Source organism: Heterocephalus glaber, unplaced genomic scaffold (genome assembly GCF_053883595.1).
Source record: "Heterocephalus glaber isolate CG9 unplaced genomic scaffold, H.glaber_assembly_v1.0 deba00001600, whole genome shotgun sequence".
In the NCBI taxonomy this organism is placed as follows: domain Eukaryota; kingdom Metazoa; phylum Chordata; class Mammalia; order Rodentia; family Bathyergidae; genus Heterocephalus; species Heterocephalus glaber.
The window spans coordinates 8,933,058-8,951,041 of NW_028258372.1; the positions used below are offsets into that span (position 1 = coordinate 8,933,058).

General features: G+C 35.7%; 1 protein-coding gene across 16 annotated transcripts in view; it reads left to right on the forward strand.

Annotated features, from left to right (window-relative positions):
* Positions 1 to 17,839, forward strand: part of Rgs7 (regulator of G protein signaling 7) — a 520,574-nt gene extending 502,735 nt beyond the window's left edge. For 11 of the 16 annotated variants that reach the window (XM_087194092.1, XM_021265470.2, XM_087194091.1 and 8 more), the window contains 2 exons: positions 929 to 1,009; positions 17,140 to 17,839. In XM_087194092.1, the coding sequence (XP_087050218.1) occupies positions 929 to 1,003 (75 nt within the window). In that variant the 3' untranslated portion in view covers positions 1,004 to 1,009; positions 17,140 to 17,839. Of the gene's footprint in view, positions 1 to 928; positions 1,010 to 10,398; positions 10,477 to 17,139 lie in introns of all 16 variants that reach the window. The other 5 variants (XM_087194093.1, XM_021265467.2, XM_087194087.1 and 2 more) reach the window with 2 other exon arrangements.
* The last annotated feature ends 145 nt before the right edge of the window (positions 17,840 to 17,984 follow it).

Below are 17,984 nucleotides of genomic sequence, written 5' to 3' on the forward strand. Positions count from 1 at the left end.
TAAGTCTGGAAACTCAATGGATCACAGAACATCTTTTGAGAAATTTGCCCAGAATGTGGTAAGTTTTATTTTTTATGAGGAACTACAAATCATTAAGTGGAATGAAATTTTCCAAGTTTCACTATTTCTAGCCCAGTTCTAGCTAGTTCATCTAGCATTTTTTTCTTTTTGATGTAAGAGTAAAAATACTGTCCTAGAACTGGGGGTGTCACTCAGAGCTAGAGCAGTTGCCTAGCATGTGTGAGGCCCTTAGTTCAATTCCCAGAAATGAAAAAGAATGAAAAAAAAAAAAAAGCAGCCAAAATATTGCCTCCAGAACTTCATGCTTCCTACTTACCTTTCCGTCCCAGCCTTTTGTAAAGTTGGTAAAAACATCACACATGAACAACTGTATGTGTGAACCTATGGGTCGGAAAGAAGTGTATATAATGATACATTAAATAAAGGTATAACAATTATATTTATATTTTTTTCCATGTATACTTTTCCTTATTAAAGATAATGCGTGTATTTCTATGCTCTTACTCTTAGCCCTCCCTTAGACTTAAATGTTTAAGAACAAAGAGGGTTCTCTGCTTTCTACCTATGCAGGGAGAAAATAATCTAATGAGCAGTTTAAAGCCAAAGACTTTATGTGAATAGTGGTTGGTGACAAGAAAATACCCCACCAAAGACCCATTAGCATGCCTTCTTGTTTTTTATTTTTCAATAATGTGTTGAAAACTGTTGCATAAGTCATCTAGGAAACCAGTAGATTTCCTATCAGAGTTTTCTTATTATCTTGCCATGGTGTTTTGGTGATATATATATATTTGTTTGTGGGATTTTTTTTCCATTTATTTATTTTTGTTATTGTGCCAGTGCCTTTTGGAACTTTCTGACATCGTGTAAGCACCAACTAAAGCCTTCAACACATTTATTTTTATAGGGCAGAAACATCCCTATTTTCCCATGCCATAAAAACTGTACACCAACACTGAGGGCCAGCACTAACCTGTTATGAAAAGAGGTAGAAAAATCTTGGTTTATACTCAAGTTTGTCTGTATTGTCCATTGAGTTGTGTGGTTAGCTCCATGCTGCTGCTGTGTGTGTGTTGTGGCTTTTGCTGTGATGGCCAGTTAAGTGGAGTTATATGTGTTAAAGTGTAAGCAAACTGGATTAAACAAAGATACAGTTTTTGCTTTCAGTTTCCTTCACGGTTCTCTGTTGTGGGGAATGTTCTCATTTTCCTTTTGTATTGCCGTTGTGACTGTACACAGAGGATTTCAAACAGCGCTATGTACTTTGAACATTCAATGTGACTGCATGAATTAAAGGGATGGAGTATGAGGGATTCCAGGAACTGATCATACAATAAACTTCACAAAGTTTTGGCTCTGTCTACTAGAATCTCTGTCCTTAAAATAGAATTTTCTTAAATGTGTCTCCTAAGTCACCATGGAGAGATAAAGACAATATCAAAAAATCCCCCAAAATTTTACTGGAAAAAGTAGCCAGAGGATATTAAAAGGTATTCTGTATACTGTTCAAGAATTATTTCAAATTAATCATTATCTAGTGTAGTGCTTATAAAATATTGTTTTTGAGTCTAAAATGAAATTTTCTGTGATATAATTAAAATAGTAACACAACCTGGGGAAGATTAAATGGGGAAGTAAAAGAATTATCTTTTCTCTAATGCCAACTCAAATCTGATCCATTTCCCAACTCTTAAAATAGCACCACATTGTCATACATGGCAAACTTTAAGTGAGAATTAATGGAAACTAAATGGAAGCTGAGGTTGATCAGTCACATTTTCAGCCAATGCAAGTACCAGCTACATCCCAAATACCCACTTAAATCTTGAGAACATGTAGAAGGTATAAAGGGTGAATGAAAAGGTACTTAGTGGTTTAAAGAAAATGTTACAATGTACAGAGAAAAGTAAACTGTTTCTACTTGCTGTTAGGGTAGAGAGGTGGGACCCCTTTGTAATCTGAGAATTCCCAGAAAGAATAGCTTTTATCTGGATGAACAGAATGTCGGTAGGCCAAGAAAGGCAAAAGTCTTTTTAAAAGAAGAGAACAGGGGTTAAAATTACTGAAGAAAAAGAAGTTGAGTAACACACACACACCTACATATATATACACATGCATTGTAATAATGTTCAACTAAACTTCAGAATACATTAATCCTTTTCCATTCTGGAAAATAAAAGGACACTTTTCATTGACTATTTTGCTTTGGTGTTACTCTAAGAAGTGGAGTAAGGAAACTAGAAAAACTCTCTCAGCTTTCTCTTTTGAGTGTTACTCCACATTATCATGACTTTTAGAGTCAGCAGCTGTGTCAGGCACTCTAAGTATTTATATACTAAATCTTATAGGACACCTTTATAGACTCTGCAGAATAATTTCAATACAAGATGAATTTGTGAGAATATTATAATCAGATAGACATAATGGAGAAAGATGGAACTTATACAAACATTTTAATGGAGTCCTATTTTCAGGTTGTCTTGGGAGATGCAATCAGGCTGTTAGAGAGTATCCAAAACATTTTCCTGTGTTGGTAAAATATGCATGCATATTATGAAAGGAACTTGGAAAAATGAAATAACTCACTTTCATTGGATACCAGCCATGTACCCCGCTCTGTACACAGCAATGTATATTATTTAAACTAATTTAATTTAATTACTTACTGACCTTTCAAGGTAGGTATTATATTGATTATTTTACATATTTTGTTAGAAAACTGAAAGGTCAAAGGAAGCACATAATTTGCCCAAAATCCCATACTGAAGGAGATGACAAAATTTACTTTGTTCCTGCATTGTTTCTCTTTCCACCAACCCACCTTGCTGCTCCTTGATATTCTTCCATCTGATGGAGGAAAAATCCTGCAACTCAGTGACACCCTCTTCTTCAGCTTGATCCCATTTTCAGTTTTTTCCTATCTTATCTACATTTACTTACATTTTCCTGAGGAGCATTTTAATAACCTGGGTCATAGGAATGGCATCAGTTGTTTTGGTTTCATCCCAGAGCCAAAACTTGTCCAGCCACCTTTTCATTAGAGCATAGTTATGACAAGCAGCTATGGGTTGCATAGCATTTTCAGGGTTCCAAGGACATCCATTCTTCTTTGCTAATTTTGTTTTGTTATTGTTTACATACACAACAATCCTTGCAGGAGGGGAGGTAGACAGGCAGGAATTACCTCCCTTTCATACATGAACAAATGAAGGAAATGAGCAGAGGCCACTTCACCAATAACATTCAGTTGATAAGTGTTAGAGCCAGGACTGGTAGCAACATTTTCTACTTTAAATTTTTTACTCTTTGTAGATTATGTTTATCCTTTCCGCTATGTCTAAAACAGCTGGGATAAGAATAACTCACGTTTGTATAATGCCTTCACCTTGGCTGCTGTCTCAAAAAAAATCTCATTTCCTGTGACTTATTCTTGTATTTCTTTATTTTTCTTGCCATTGGAGAAGTCTCTTAAGGTCTGTCTTTCAAAGATTACTGTGTCCTTTTATGCCTTTAAATGTTACTTGTATTAGGTTGACTTAATTCTATTTTGGCAAAGTTAATATGGTTTATTAATTGTGACAATAGTTTTGTTCCTTACCACCACCAAATCTAATACCATTTCTCCAGTGGTTAAACTATTACAACATCTGTGTACCACACAAATCTTACAAAGGAACAGATAAGAAATAAGGGCGAAACAGGGTAGTAGGATTGATCAGCTGTGCCTTCTGTCAAGATTTATAAATCAAGTGCCAACTTTATGACTCATCCCCTCTCCTTAGTTTGTGTGGAGGAAATTAAATCAGCCTGGATTTGGGATACAAGAGTAGAAATGAATGGCAGAGAATGTTATTGTTGAACTCCCAGGAATTGACCATTCTGATCACTTTTGGAGAATAGTTTCATCATATTTCTACAGACAATTGTCTGCAGAACCTTTAGACAGTCAGTAAAAAAGCTTCTTAGCTATAGCATCCCTTCTGCTGATCCTTAAAGTGCTTTCAGGTTTTTAGTTATCTTCTGGGCACTACAATGTAATTACCAGGAGAAATGATGGAGACTTCACAAGAGGTTTTTTGGGTTGTTTTTGTTTTATTTTGTTTTGTTTTGTTTTTCAGTGCTGGAAATGGAACCCAGGATCTACACTTGCTAGGCAAGCTCTTTACCACTTAGCTACACCTCTGACCCTACTTCATTAAAGGTTAAGGGCAGGACTAGGTTTGCTCTTTCAGGATCAAGTCTGTATTTAACCCTATTAATAGGAGAAATATAAATATGAACCATATAACTTTTTTGAAGTATTCAAAATGAGAAAGATACAAAACTCAGTTCTTTACTCCGTTGTTTTAGTTAAAGCAAATTAACTTCTTTATCCAAGCTCATTATGGACTTGACACTTCATATAGCCTTATGCAGATTTTATATGAGTAGAAGAATGTGATAAAATGAGCATAGGCCTAGGAGTTTGACGTATTCACATTTAGGTGTGACACCTAGTCTTACGCTTTCTTATAATGTGAATTTTTAGAAATCATTTAAGCTGCTGAACCTCAGTTTCTCCATCTGTAATCTCACTACTTAGTCATGGCTCCAATTAGCATTTTTACAAATATATGTAAATATTTTAAAAATAGGATTACTGAATATTTGAATATGCTTTTGAAACATGCCTTACTCATTTAAAATGCAACGTAAATATTTTCTAATTTCATATTCTTCTACATGATTCCACTTTTTAACCACACAAAATTCCTTTGAATGGCTATATGCGTAATTTATTTTTCTAATCCTCTATTGATGGATATTTAAACTATCCTTTATTTATTATTGCTATTATAGATTGAGGTATGTAACTGTTCTTCAGGTTAAATACTGATTTTCTTCTTACAATATATTCATAAAAATTGAATTTCTTGGGTAAGTATAATGCGAACTTATAAGGAAGGAGGTGGGCCTTTGTTCTTTCTGTCCCTCCTTTAGCTTTACTTTTCCCCTAACAAAAGAGCACACATCAGAGGGAAAAGTAACTTTGCACAATGGGAGTCAGACATTGTGTCCCTAATTTCCAAAAGCACTTGTGATACACATTCATGACAGGCCTCTCCTGCCAGCTGATCCTCAGCTGTGAAGACTTATAATCAGTTTCTGGGAGGCTTAGGTTGTTTTTTAAGATACTGTCAAACACACTTGGATTGTTTCTAGTCCCCAGTTAAATGATTTTTACCTTGGTTTTTATTAAATGTAAATTCTACTGTGAAACAACACCAACACTGAAAACTGTGAGCCACTCTGTTCAGCATTTGTAAGCCTAGGAACAATGCACATGTATCCTTGCCATTGGATTTGCTCAACATGAATAATACCAATAAAGGACAGTGGTCTGTAGCCTAGGATTCAACTCACATGTTATAATTATGTCATTGCTTTGTATACCATTATGCTAAGTCCTGGATCATTCACTTATCAACAGGTATTTAGTTGGGAGTTTGTAGATCAGTGGTACAGCTTTTGCTTAGCATATGTGAGGCCCTGATTCCATCCTCAGCACCACAAACAAAACATAATAAAATAAGATAAAAAGACAGCCTATTATTACTTTCATTTCCTATGATATCAGTTTCTACCACAATGAAGTAGATACAAACCTTTTAGTGTTTGGAAAGGTCATATTTCAGAGTGTATTCATGCTAATGAAGTTGTAGCATAGTAAGACCTCCATGGAGTGAGTCAGATACTCCATTTACATAAACATCCACCATTGTGAGGAGATTGCTTCATATAAACATCTATCACATTAGATAAGCAGATGAGGAATTATGTGAAGGAAGGTTTTGCTTTTATATCTATGTCCCTGTGAATTTACCTTGAGGAAGATTTTCTTCATATTCTTTTCTAGCTAAATGCTATGTATTTTGTCAATTGGAATCACAGGTATATTAATATAGGCAGACTATGTTTGAAAATTCCCATAGCATCTTAAGTGAGAATAATTTCTGAACTTGTCACTGGACTTTCCCACCAATAGATATTACCAGCAAAAACAGTTGAATCTGATCAAAAATGAACTGTTTTCTTCTTCTCTGTTATGGATCTGAAACCCATCTCATTTATCATTGTGTTGTTGGCAGATGTGGCTATTCATCTTATTTTTTTGCAACTGGTTGTGATGATAACTTGCCTAAGAAAACAATTTTAGTTTCCCTGAAGCATGATGTAAATTGATTGGTGTGAAATGTATCAGATCATGTAGCCCAATTTACTTCAGACAGTATGTGTTTATTTTCTCCTGGTAGCATCATTAGTTCTTAAATTGCCACTCTTGTCCTAGAAGCTGTGAATTGTGTAGTGGCTGTTGGTCATACAGCACCCATTGAAACTGGAGGTTCCTGAGGAGGGCTGATGTATTTTCTGAGCAGACACCCCCAAGTGTGGATGTCCTCTTTGCTACTACATATGCTAGAGGCAGAAGTCAACAGCATCTCCCGAAGTACTGTTCTAATCATCATGTAGCCCTAGGTTTGTGGTAGCAGCTGAGGCCTCAGCTGGAGACCATCCTGGAGACCCTATGAAAAGTTTATAGCCCAATAATATCATGTGTGCAGATACTACCAGGGTCTTTTATCCAATAAAAAAATAGTTATTGAGTGTTCACTGTTTGTCAGGGCACTTGGTTCTGTATCTGAAAATGTATAGGAAATAAGATATAACCCCTACTCTTAGGAATCTTATACTTTATAAAAGGGACAGATGTGAACCAAAATTACTATTTGGGAGATGCTCGTAACATATGCATCTAACTTGGTTTTCTCTCCAAACCTAACTGCCCAATGAAAAGAACTTGTTCTTAAGGAAACATGGGAGGCATAGTGAACAAGAGCTGAGGCCTGATCAAGAGACCTGCTCAATAACTAGTTGGAGGAAACTGGCCCTGCAGGAGAGAATACAAAACAAAGCCAGAGAGAGTGTCTGAAGACTCCACAGATTAAGGCCAGGGCTACGGTGGAGGTTTCCCATTAGAGGAGCAGAGCACAGAAAGAAATCAAAGAGATGTTCCATGTTCTGGATGTATGCGTGGGCTTTCTTCAGCTCTGCAGCAAGCGAGAGTGGAGAGGAAGTCAGAGTACCTGAAGATAGGAGGGTGATTTGGCAGGATCAACAGCTTCTCTAGTGAAACACACATTAGATGATAACAGAAACTTGGGTGGTGAAATAGAAGAAATAAGGAGGAAGAAGACTTGGAGCACCAATAATTGTAATAGAACATTTTAAAGCCAAGTTTACTGGAAGGCACCAGAAAAATAAGCCTCAAATTGTCTCACTTAGAGTTCTTAACCATTGTATTATACTGTGGTTAGCACATTATTTTGCATTATCACTTTGATTGTTTGCTGATACTTGAATTATTATTCAAATATAATCTGAGTATCACACTGATATACAAAATAGTAACAAGCAAAAAGATATGGGAATCATTGTGTACTTTGCATTATAGCATTTGGTAAAGTACTTTGCAGATAGCAATTCTCAATCTCAGTTTCCTCATTGAATTAAATTGTAGTGAATAGAATTAATAGGGTTAAACAAGTTCATCAGTGGTCTAAGTGCAAAACATTTGTATATGGTTTTTTATAAAGTTGTTTCATACATCCAGGAAAATATCTATTGCACTTAAATAGATAAAAAATTTGACTTCTTATGTTTCATATTTAATCTCCACTAATAAGAGTCATATATGATTTCTAGCTATGAGATCACTTAGTAGGCAGCTGTATATCATCACCAAGGTGCCAATTTCTCATTTTTCCTTACTTATTCTAAAGCCACATGTAGTATAATGCATGTTCCTTAGCATTCCTCTACAAAGGAATTTTTTCAGAAAAGAAAGCTTGGTCTTATATTGATGAAAAGCTATAGATGCAACCTTTACTTTTCCATAATATGTGCTAATATTAAGAGGCAACAACACTACATAACTAATTTAAAATAGCAAGACAAAGACATCTTTCTCTAAATTGTGTTCATTTCTGAGCATGAATGTCTTATGTGGATATCAACAGACACTGCATTTTTCATATGCCTTTGGTAGACCATATAGCAAGCCCAAATTAGGCAATAGTCCATGTCTGTAAAACATATTTTGACGGCCTTTGTCATTGTTTTCCAGTAGCAAGGAGAGTAATAGGAGCAAACATCAACAATCCTAAATGCATTAATTATATCCATAATTTAGAACAGCACAGACTAATAATAAATAGGATATGGCATTAACTGAACTTGAAAGTACAGTCTCTACACTGCTGTATTATTTCTGGAGGGAAGAAACCTGTTCCAGTCTTACTTGTTTCACTTCTGCAAGTCATACGGACCTTGTTTTACCATTAAAGGTCTTTTTCCTTTCACTATTTCATCACCAATTTTAAAAATGACAGAGTAGACATTGCTTAGTTACTATGAAGAGGAAGAGCAGTCACCATTAGCAAGAGTGTTCAGTTGAAACATAGTACATACTACTGTATCTAGCAAGCACATTTTGCTGATACCAGAAAGAAAACATTAAGAAGTCTTTCTCTTCTCTAATTTTAAAATTTAATCTTCAGGGTACTTTCAGATGTTGGGAATGATGTAATTTTTAGAGTCTCAGAATTGAAAAGGAACTTAAGCTTCTGTTCTTCCAGGTCCAATCGCTAATTGTTGCATGGGTCTTTCCTGTAGACTCAAGGCCAGATGGTTATCCAGCATTTGCAGGCTCCTGAGTTCTACAGATACAATACCCCTAGATAGCAGAGGCAGCCTACTCCATTTTTTAGAAATTCTTCCTCTATTTTCAGCATAAGCTCCTTTTCTGTAACTTCCAAGTGTTAGTTCTAGTTCTGCTTCCTGGGATTATGCAAAATAAAGGATAAACCATCAATTACTTGAAAGTGTGATTTACATCACCCCCCACACACAAGTTTTCTTTTGTTTCCCTTAGTTAATATCGCTAGTTCACTATTTTTCTAAATGTTTCAAATGTTTCATATCTCAAAATCACCAGGAACTTGGAAAACGCAGGTTCTGTGACCTCCAATTAAACTGAATTAGAATCAGTCTCTCTACCACCCACTTCATTGGTCAACAGCTTAGGAGCAATACAGTATAAGGATCATGATCTAGGTAGAAGTCTTCTGACCTGACAGCTCTGTACCAAACATCAGTGCTTCTCATTTTAGGTGCATCAGAATCACATGGGAAGTTTCTTCACATACTGCTGGACCCTGCCTACCAGAAAAGTCTAATTAAGTCACTTATTTTCTGGTGGGATCCAAAAATTTCATTTTAAATAAATTCTTGGTGATACTGATGCAGCTGAATTTATGACCACATTTTGAAAACCTCTGCCATACATTCAGCAATGCTCTTCCCTCTCTCCCCTGACAGATGTCACAGCCGAGCTGTCATGAGCTAGTTATGTCCCCACAGTCTGCAACCTTCAGTTGAATTGTGTGGTATTTAATCAGTTGTGTCTATTCCATTGCTGTTTGTAATCAAATTCATGCATTTATACAGTTTATTAAAATATACATATAAGCTATTGAAATTGGAGTATGAAAAGAAAAAGATATTTCTATGAAAACAAAGCTAAACACTTAAAAAGACTTTGTAAAGTAAAAGTGGCTTAAAAATTGCTATCAGATTAAATTTGAATGAGTTTTCATTGAAAAGTGAGCTTGTAAGGTTTTCTCATTTAAGAATTTCGTGTTCCTTCACCATTCTCGTTGGTTACCTTCTAAATTAGTTCATCAGTAGTTCTCCTAAATCATAACTGAACACAGTACTTGAGGTGTGACCCAGCCCCCTGGAGTGGGGATAGTGCTTCCCTGACTTTGTGTCCTGTACCTTTTACAATCTGGCCTGAAAACTGCCCTGGCTTCCTGGCCCTACTCTCCACCCATAGCAACATGTGCAGTTGTGGGGCTTAAAATTTTTTTTAAAAAAGCATTAAATTTTCTTCTCATGTATTGTGGTTACATTTTTTCCAGTCTTGTCTTCTCATTTCAAGATTTTCTGTTTGTTCTTTTTTGTGTTTTTTAGTATAAATTTGGTTTTTTACCCTTTCCACTACATTTTATTGTGTGGTTAAATTTCACAGCTCAGCTTTATAGCTTTCCATAAACATTTGGAGTATCTCTTTGCTACCCAAGCTTTTAGCAGAGATCATCAAATTCACATCATGCCTGCATTTTATCAGAATTCCATTAGTTTAATCATTCACATTACGGATTAAAATGCCATAAGAACAGAGAGGAAGATAGAATTTCACTGCTCTGATAATTAGTGTGCCTTGAAGATAGCTGCTTGCTTAGTTATGAACTGCATCTCTCTCTGTCTCATCCACAGAGATCCCATGAAAGACTGCTGCATGCCTTACTTAGCCCAAGAGCCTTTGTTTAAAGCAAGCTCCTGTCCTCAAACCTGGTAAACCCTTTTTAAAAAATATAAATGCGCATGTCCATAACAGATAAAGATCTAACATAGTTTATACAAGGAGTACTTTGCAAATAATCTGAAGAACTACGTGCCATTGAAAACTTAGCAAAAGACTTAGGCAATTTTAACAGAGAAAAATGCAAATAGCTTATTAATATATGAGGAAACAAAAAAGCTATTGCTATTAATAGCCAAGTAAGATTCAGAAAGCAATACAATAACTTGTTCCTCCAAACCGGTTAATTTTCTTATAAAACAATATCTAGCATTACAAAAGCGGTAAGAAAATAAGTAATCTCATACACTGTTCCTGGAAGCATGAATTACTGTCACTTTTCCAGAACAGAATTAATTTGACAGCATATGTCAAAAGCCTCAAAAAGTCTCTCACGTTAAATAAATAATACAACTTCTAGTAAATTAATCCGAAGAAAACCCAGATGTTCCCACAAGTACAAGAATATTCACCTCATCATTCATTCTATATTCATTGCAAATATGGAACACACTTTGTGCAACAATTGTGAATTCTTAAATATCTCAAGGCATACTACTGATAGAATCCTATGCAGATGCTAAAAATTGAATTTTAGAGCAGTGGCTTTCATCTTTTTTTTGATGCCACCCACATTGATCCATTTGACCATACATTTTACATATGTGTTTGTGTGTATAAATATAGATATACATACACACATTGTGTGTATGTATGTTTATATGTGCATAGAAGTAAAAACATTTCACAAGTAAAACATTTTCTCATTTGATGCAATATATTCTGATATTTTCTTAACTATTTTATAATTTTTTTCTAAATGTTGGTTGTATCTCTCTACATAGATTCCCTCACCTACTAAATGCCTTGAGTTTGAATGACAACATTATTTTAGAAAAAAAGTGTAATATGAGTAACTAATTAAAATATAATGATTTAAATCTGTTACTCATAATAAGCCATAATATTCACAGTATAAACTCAGTTTGATTAGAACAAAAACTTAAACATGCATTTTCATATTTAAAAGTAGATGGCATATTATTATGTAAATAATTGTATTTCAAGAAATATTTATTTTTTGTTTATATATCACTATGTTTTTCACATTTTCTTTAAAGGATACCCACTACTTTTAATATGGGAAAATATTTTGAACTAAGAAATGAAAGTATTTGCTGTTCTGCTTTTTTTTTTTCAAAACACAGAGAAGCTAGTGATTAGTACTTAAATGTATATGTGTTCATAAACTATTTTAGTACTTAACACTGGAGGGGATTTTCATTATCAGATTTAAATACACAGGTTAAAAACAAATAGAGCCAGTTTTATAGAGTTCTTATTTTTTCTTTATTTCTTAAATCTCAAAAATTTGAGCTCCTCTTTAGTGTTCTAAGAACATATACACTCTCTAAATTTGGTTGTTTTTCAATACACTCACTGTAAGTTTATCTAGAAGCACTGGTTTCATTTAAAAGAGGGAGCAGTTTTCCAAACACCTAGCCTCACTTCAATTCCTTCTTACTGTCTTCCCAGTCGAAATACCTAGATTCTGTTAGTTGGTTAGGATGAAGGACTCCTGTCCCTCACTCTACTAAGCCTCTTCTCCCCTAAGTTCAGAGTAGCTTATTCCGCAGTATTCAAATCTTATTGCTCTGCTTTCTAGAAATTTATTATTGGAATAAAATTTCCAACCAAGAAGTTCAACTCATGGAAACAGTTAAGCAGTTATTTGGTGACATCTATAATATTAATGCTGTTTAATAGTTGTCAATTGCTTCCCCAAGAGAGGCAACTGACAAGTTATACAAGGTAGCTTGTGGACGCAGTGGTGCAGATTCGTGGGCAAGAGGAATCCAGAGAAAAGAACTGAAGATTGGAGAGGGGAATTAGAGGCTTCAGCAGGGACAGGGATAAGAAGTGCATCTTTGAGAGTAGGATTGTGCACAGAAAGAGGCCCAGCTGAAAGAGCGGGAGGCCAGCCAAAGTATACAGTAGGGACAGTAGGCAGTTTAGAAAGCCAAAGAAGCCAGAAATGAATGATTTTGAATTCTAGGCAAAGACATTGCCATTTATAAATGAAACAAAGCACCTTTAACATGAGAGTAAGAAAACAGAGTCCATCCTTTCTCAGCCTTTTACAAGAGCATTTCCTGTCTCTGGCCCGCCAGCAAACCGTTACCACCATGCATGCTGCCAGCTCTTTTAATTATATATCTGTGGGGCTGGGCATTCTGGTCAGACAATCGGATCACCTTAACCGGGAGAAAGGCAATAAGAAGATGTGCACTTTCTGATTCCCAGCCATTCGCCCTGGCCTCTGAGGCCCAGGAGGCCTTCCAGTATGTGCGTATGAGTCAGCAGCAACATGTGGGAGAGACATGAAGGCACTGACAGGACAAAAACAAATAGAAATTGTAAGAGAATACCAAGAGTTCAGGGGTTAGATTTTAAAACAAAACTCCAAAAGATCATGACAACCTTCTATTCTTCTGTCAGTCTTTCATGGACAGCTTCTAAAAATCTACCTCTTTATTTCTGCTCAGTCTGTTCAGTGCTATGTATTTTTAGGACAGTAATAAAACATGTGGGCTCAGTCACAGAAGCAAACATGGCTTCTCTCTATTTCCTTGTGGCTATGGTGCCCACAGGAGGAAGAGGAAAGCGCTTCAGTGTCCCCACTGCTTCGAGCACTCACGCTCTACCCGAGCCTGGCCTGCTTGTTTAGTTCTACTGACTCAGGGCTCCCAGTCATCTTCCTGCTACTACCTCAACACCAAGACTTATTTTGTTAAGTCAGCTAACTGACTTAAATATTTATTCTTTACTTGGAAAAGTTCAAAATAAACACATAGGATTTTATTTTTGATTTGGGGAGTTTTCCCCCCAATTATAACAAAATCTCTACAAAGTGTGTAAGACAAAAAGAAATTGGTGTGGTGAAGCTGAAATTTTATTGTGACACTAGAAAACTCTCTTTGTTTATAGGATTATTGTATTTTTAGATTATGACAATGCTCTGTATTTACTTAGGTGCTGGTTGAAGTTTCAGGTTTATTTTGTCTTGAAACTGATTATATGCTTATTTTTTCTAGCATATTATCCATTAGATATCACATAATCTCCCAGCACCTTGAGTTTTGGTTTGTCCTAAGAGTCTGTGTTTGTCTTTCCTTAAAGATCTCTATTTCCTATGTAATCTATTTCCTGTAGACTGCGAAAGTAATAGTTAAAATCACGAACCATATATATCATGTGCTAAAAATAGATATTATTCACACAGAATTATTGAGGCATCGTGACCAATTTGGTTTAAAATTGCTATTGGTGAGGATGAGGTTATTTTTAGTCCTTTTAGTTGCTAGAATTGTGACTTTAGAACTTAGCCATAAACATTTCTCAGGTTATTCAACATGGAAAAATTATGAAGAGGTGATTGGCCAGGATGGATTTGCTATTCCTTCCAAATAAGTGCCTAAAAGTGGCTGACATGCAAATTGGGACCAATATGGACTTCCCTAGAAGAAAGGATCAGTTCTTTTAGATTTAGTACTTTCAAAATTGGCAGTGTGGACTCAATAGCTTATTCGTATTCTAGAATAAGGCTTATGTATTTTTCTTTCCTGTAAGTGAACCAGACGTGGTTTGCAGCCAATCATCTAGCTCTTCTAACATCCGCTTATTATTCTTGTATTATCACAAACCCTGGGTTTACTACAGGCCTGCAATTCTCTAGGGACTTCCATGAGAGAATGCTTTTAAATTACTTCCTGGAACAAGAGGTGGTCAAGCTAAACTTGTACCCCACCCCATTTTTAATGAAGTGCATACCAAGCCGAGTACTAGTAGTTTTCATGACTTATGATATTTGAAAAAAAAACACCAAACAATCAGGAAATGTAGAATGAGAGCTCTGATTCTTTTTATCAAATTCAGAAAGATGACAGTAGTTTCCATAATCCAAATTTTTAAAAATTACTTAGTTTCAAATGACTTCCTATGTCATTGTAATCATTTTTCTTTGCAAAATTTTGAAACAAATCACAATGATTTGCACTTTTAAAAGATTTTTATATTAGTATTTTTCTTCTAGTGTCTACTCTGTGACACTCTTGCCTCAACCAATATGTACTTTCCTTTATCTCACAAATGGCATTAGAGTAAACCCTTTCTAAATATAAATTATTCAATCTCAGAATAAACATATGCACACACTTATGCAGTTATATTAATAGCACAGGAGCTATAGTAGTAAATATAAGAAACAACATAATCTTCAAGTATGGAGAAGTGCTTTATAAACCCAACATTATTTGATTAATATATTGCCCAGGTTAGGGGGTGAAAAAGTAGTATAATTTTAGCTTTCAATTCATTGGCAGTTTTCTCCCTTTCTTAGTGAGAAAAGTGATCTTAGGTCTGGGTGTCCTAACAGGTCATATAAACAATAATGTTGATAATAATAACAGTAATAAAATAGTAGCTAACATAAATTGAGTACATAGGATGTTCTGAAAATAGTTTTAAGTGATTTATGAGTCCTCAGACCAAGATTTTAAAATAAATATTATTATCCTCCTTTTATGGATGAAGAAACAGGCACATAAGTGGAAATTATATCTTAGCACATTCAGGATGCTATAACAAAAACACCATAGATTGAGTAGCTTATAAACAACAAAAGTTTATTTTTTACAATTCTGGGACCTGCAGGTTCAGGATCATGGTGCCACCTGACTCTGCATCTGGTGAGGACCTGCTTCCTAGTTCATAGGCAAGTTCTCCCTGTGTCCTTACAGGTGAAAGGGTCGAGCAAGCTCACTTGGGCCTCTTTGATAAGGTGATAGCAGGCATGGAATGCATATAGTGTTTATAAGTAGAGACTTTTGATAGTACATTGCTTGTCTTTTGTTATTTTTCTTCTGATAAGTGACGAAAGTATAGGCTAGCAGAAAATACATTTGTTAAATTTCAGCATCTTTCTGTCAGTTGCTGAAAGCTATTGTGAACCCTTTGTGCCAATTAGGAGAAAATGGTACGTGGTTTTCACTGCTGTCTCATGTCAGCCGCAAAAGAGCCTTCTGAGTAACTGTGTGGTATTTAAAGAAAAGTATTGATTATAAATTATGCATATTAATAATTTCTTAAGCATGTTTTTCTTTGCTACTATGGGCTTCATGTTTGTGCTCCCCCAGATTTATATGCTGAATTCCTTTTCCAGGGTGATGGTTGTAGAAGGGGGAAGTGATTAGGTCATGAGGGCAGAAGTCTCAGAATGAGATTAGTGTCCTTGTTTCAGAGGCTCCAGGAAACTTCTCTGCCCCTTCCACCATACGAAGGCATGATGAGAATGAACTACATAGGTACTGGAAGAGACCCCTCACTGAACCCCGATGCATGAGCATCTGGATCTTGCAGTTCCAGCCTCTAGAACTGTGAGAAATAAAGTTCGATTGTTTACAAATCACTCAGTCTATGATTTTTGTTACAGCACCTCAAGTAGAGTAAGACAATGGCCAGGGGTCATGATTTTTCTCCCAGCATCACCGACCTCTTTATCAAACTCTGAGCCACATTAATTATTAATTAGCAAATCAAGACTGTTGCCATGACTATAATTTATTTCCAAAATACTGTATATCTCAGAAATTATTGACTTTCCCTTACTATTTTATCATCTGGAAAGAAAAAAGTTTAATTCTATACTATACTAGAACATATAAAATAAAAGGTGAAACAGAAACCACTAATCAATAATCTGTATCCTGATAAAAAATGTCAAACTTCTTACTTCCTTAGGGTACTTGTAATTAACAAGAACAACTTGGTGTTCAAGATTTTAAAAAAATAATATGTACTCTGTATTAGTATAATTTGTGGAATATTATAATATCAAATTTTTCTGCAGTTGAGTTTGAAGTGAGGTGGGAAAGAAAAGAAAGATTCCAACAGTTTGAAATAGGGAGTAAGTAGACTTTTGTCTCTAAATGTATAATTGGCATCCTTTTCTCTATTAACAACAGAGCATAGGGGATAGAATCAAGTTTCCACCAATTATACCCTGAAAAATGCATATTTAATTAAATCACACCCTCTAAATTACTCAATATTTGTAAGTGAAACACTTATTTCACAGAATGCATTCACATTGTTATCTTTCAGAGTAGCTTACTAAGACTTACTGTAACGTGTGTAGAACAAATTTGGAACCTAGGTGTTACCTCATTGCTAAGCCTGGATGGAACGTTTTTGGACATGTTTTATGATTTGCTGATCTGTGCTGTGAAACCATCAGTCTGTTTGTAGTGGGGAGGATATGACTGGGAGGGGAGGGAAGGGAGAGGGAAGGAGGGTCATTCTGTTTGGTGTGTCAGGGGTAGAAGGGAGGGGGAGGAAGATTTGTCATAAAGTTTGGACTAAGATGTTCTTGAAGGTTCAATTTCGGGAGCTGGGGATGTAGCACCGTGGTAGAGCATGTGCTTCGCATGTGTGACCCCTTGGGTTCAATCTCCAAACCTACAAGAAAGGGGGAGGGGTGATTCAGTGGGATCTTTATGCCAAAAATCATCTGTGATAAATAGGTGCTGCTAGGAAGCAAGTTTTCAGTGATCATACTTTCTTTTTTGTTTGTTTGTTTGTTTTATATTTTTTCCCAGGGGAAATCCCTCACATCTAAGAGGTTAACAAGCCTTGTTCAGTCTTACTAAAAGGACCACCTTGTAGCATGGAAAGACTGGCATCGTGGCATATACTCTGTAATTCTGATGTAACCTGGAGCAGAGGACATTAGACCAAGACGTTGCATGAACGGAGGACCTGACTTGTTCTTTTTTGTGTGTACATTAAGGCATCGCCATCTCCAAGGGACTCTTTGCCATCCCAATGCCTCCATTTCAAACTGTTGTCTGCTTTCTTCCTCTTCCTTTCTTCTACTAAGCTGGATCTGTTGTCTTTTCCTTTTTAACAAGTTTGAGTGAAGTAAAACCTTTTTATTTTCCCTCTCTCTTAAAGCTTCTGCTAGTCACACTGTTCACTGATAATTCAATCAGTCACAAACTGGAAGAATTGTACAAGAAAAAAAGCATATATCAATATGTATACATACGGCTTCACATTTATTAAACAATAAATTAGCACAGAAAGTTGCACTTCACCGGTGTTTTCACAGTCTGAAACAAGCTCATGTCTTTGTCTCTTGTCTGTACATTCTCGGTTAATGTTTCTTGCATTTATTTTTATACCATATTTAAATAAGAAACACCTTTTACTCCAAATGTATTAAAGTTGATCCCTTCTCTGTAAATTTGTGTATGTTTATATTGTTGTTTTATCTTTCATTAAAAGATGCAAAATCTCCTTGCTTTTGTAGCTTTTGTCTTCAGCATAAAATGTAGAAGAGAATGATGAGAAAGCAGTCACAGCCATAGAGTTGCAAATTAGACTGTCACCCTGAAATGGTGTCAGTGTCGCAAGATGAGCTCGGATGCTGAGGCAGCTATGA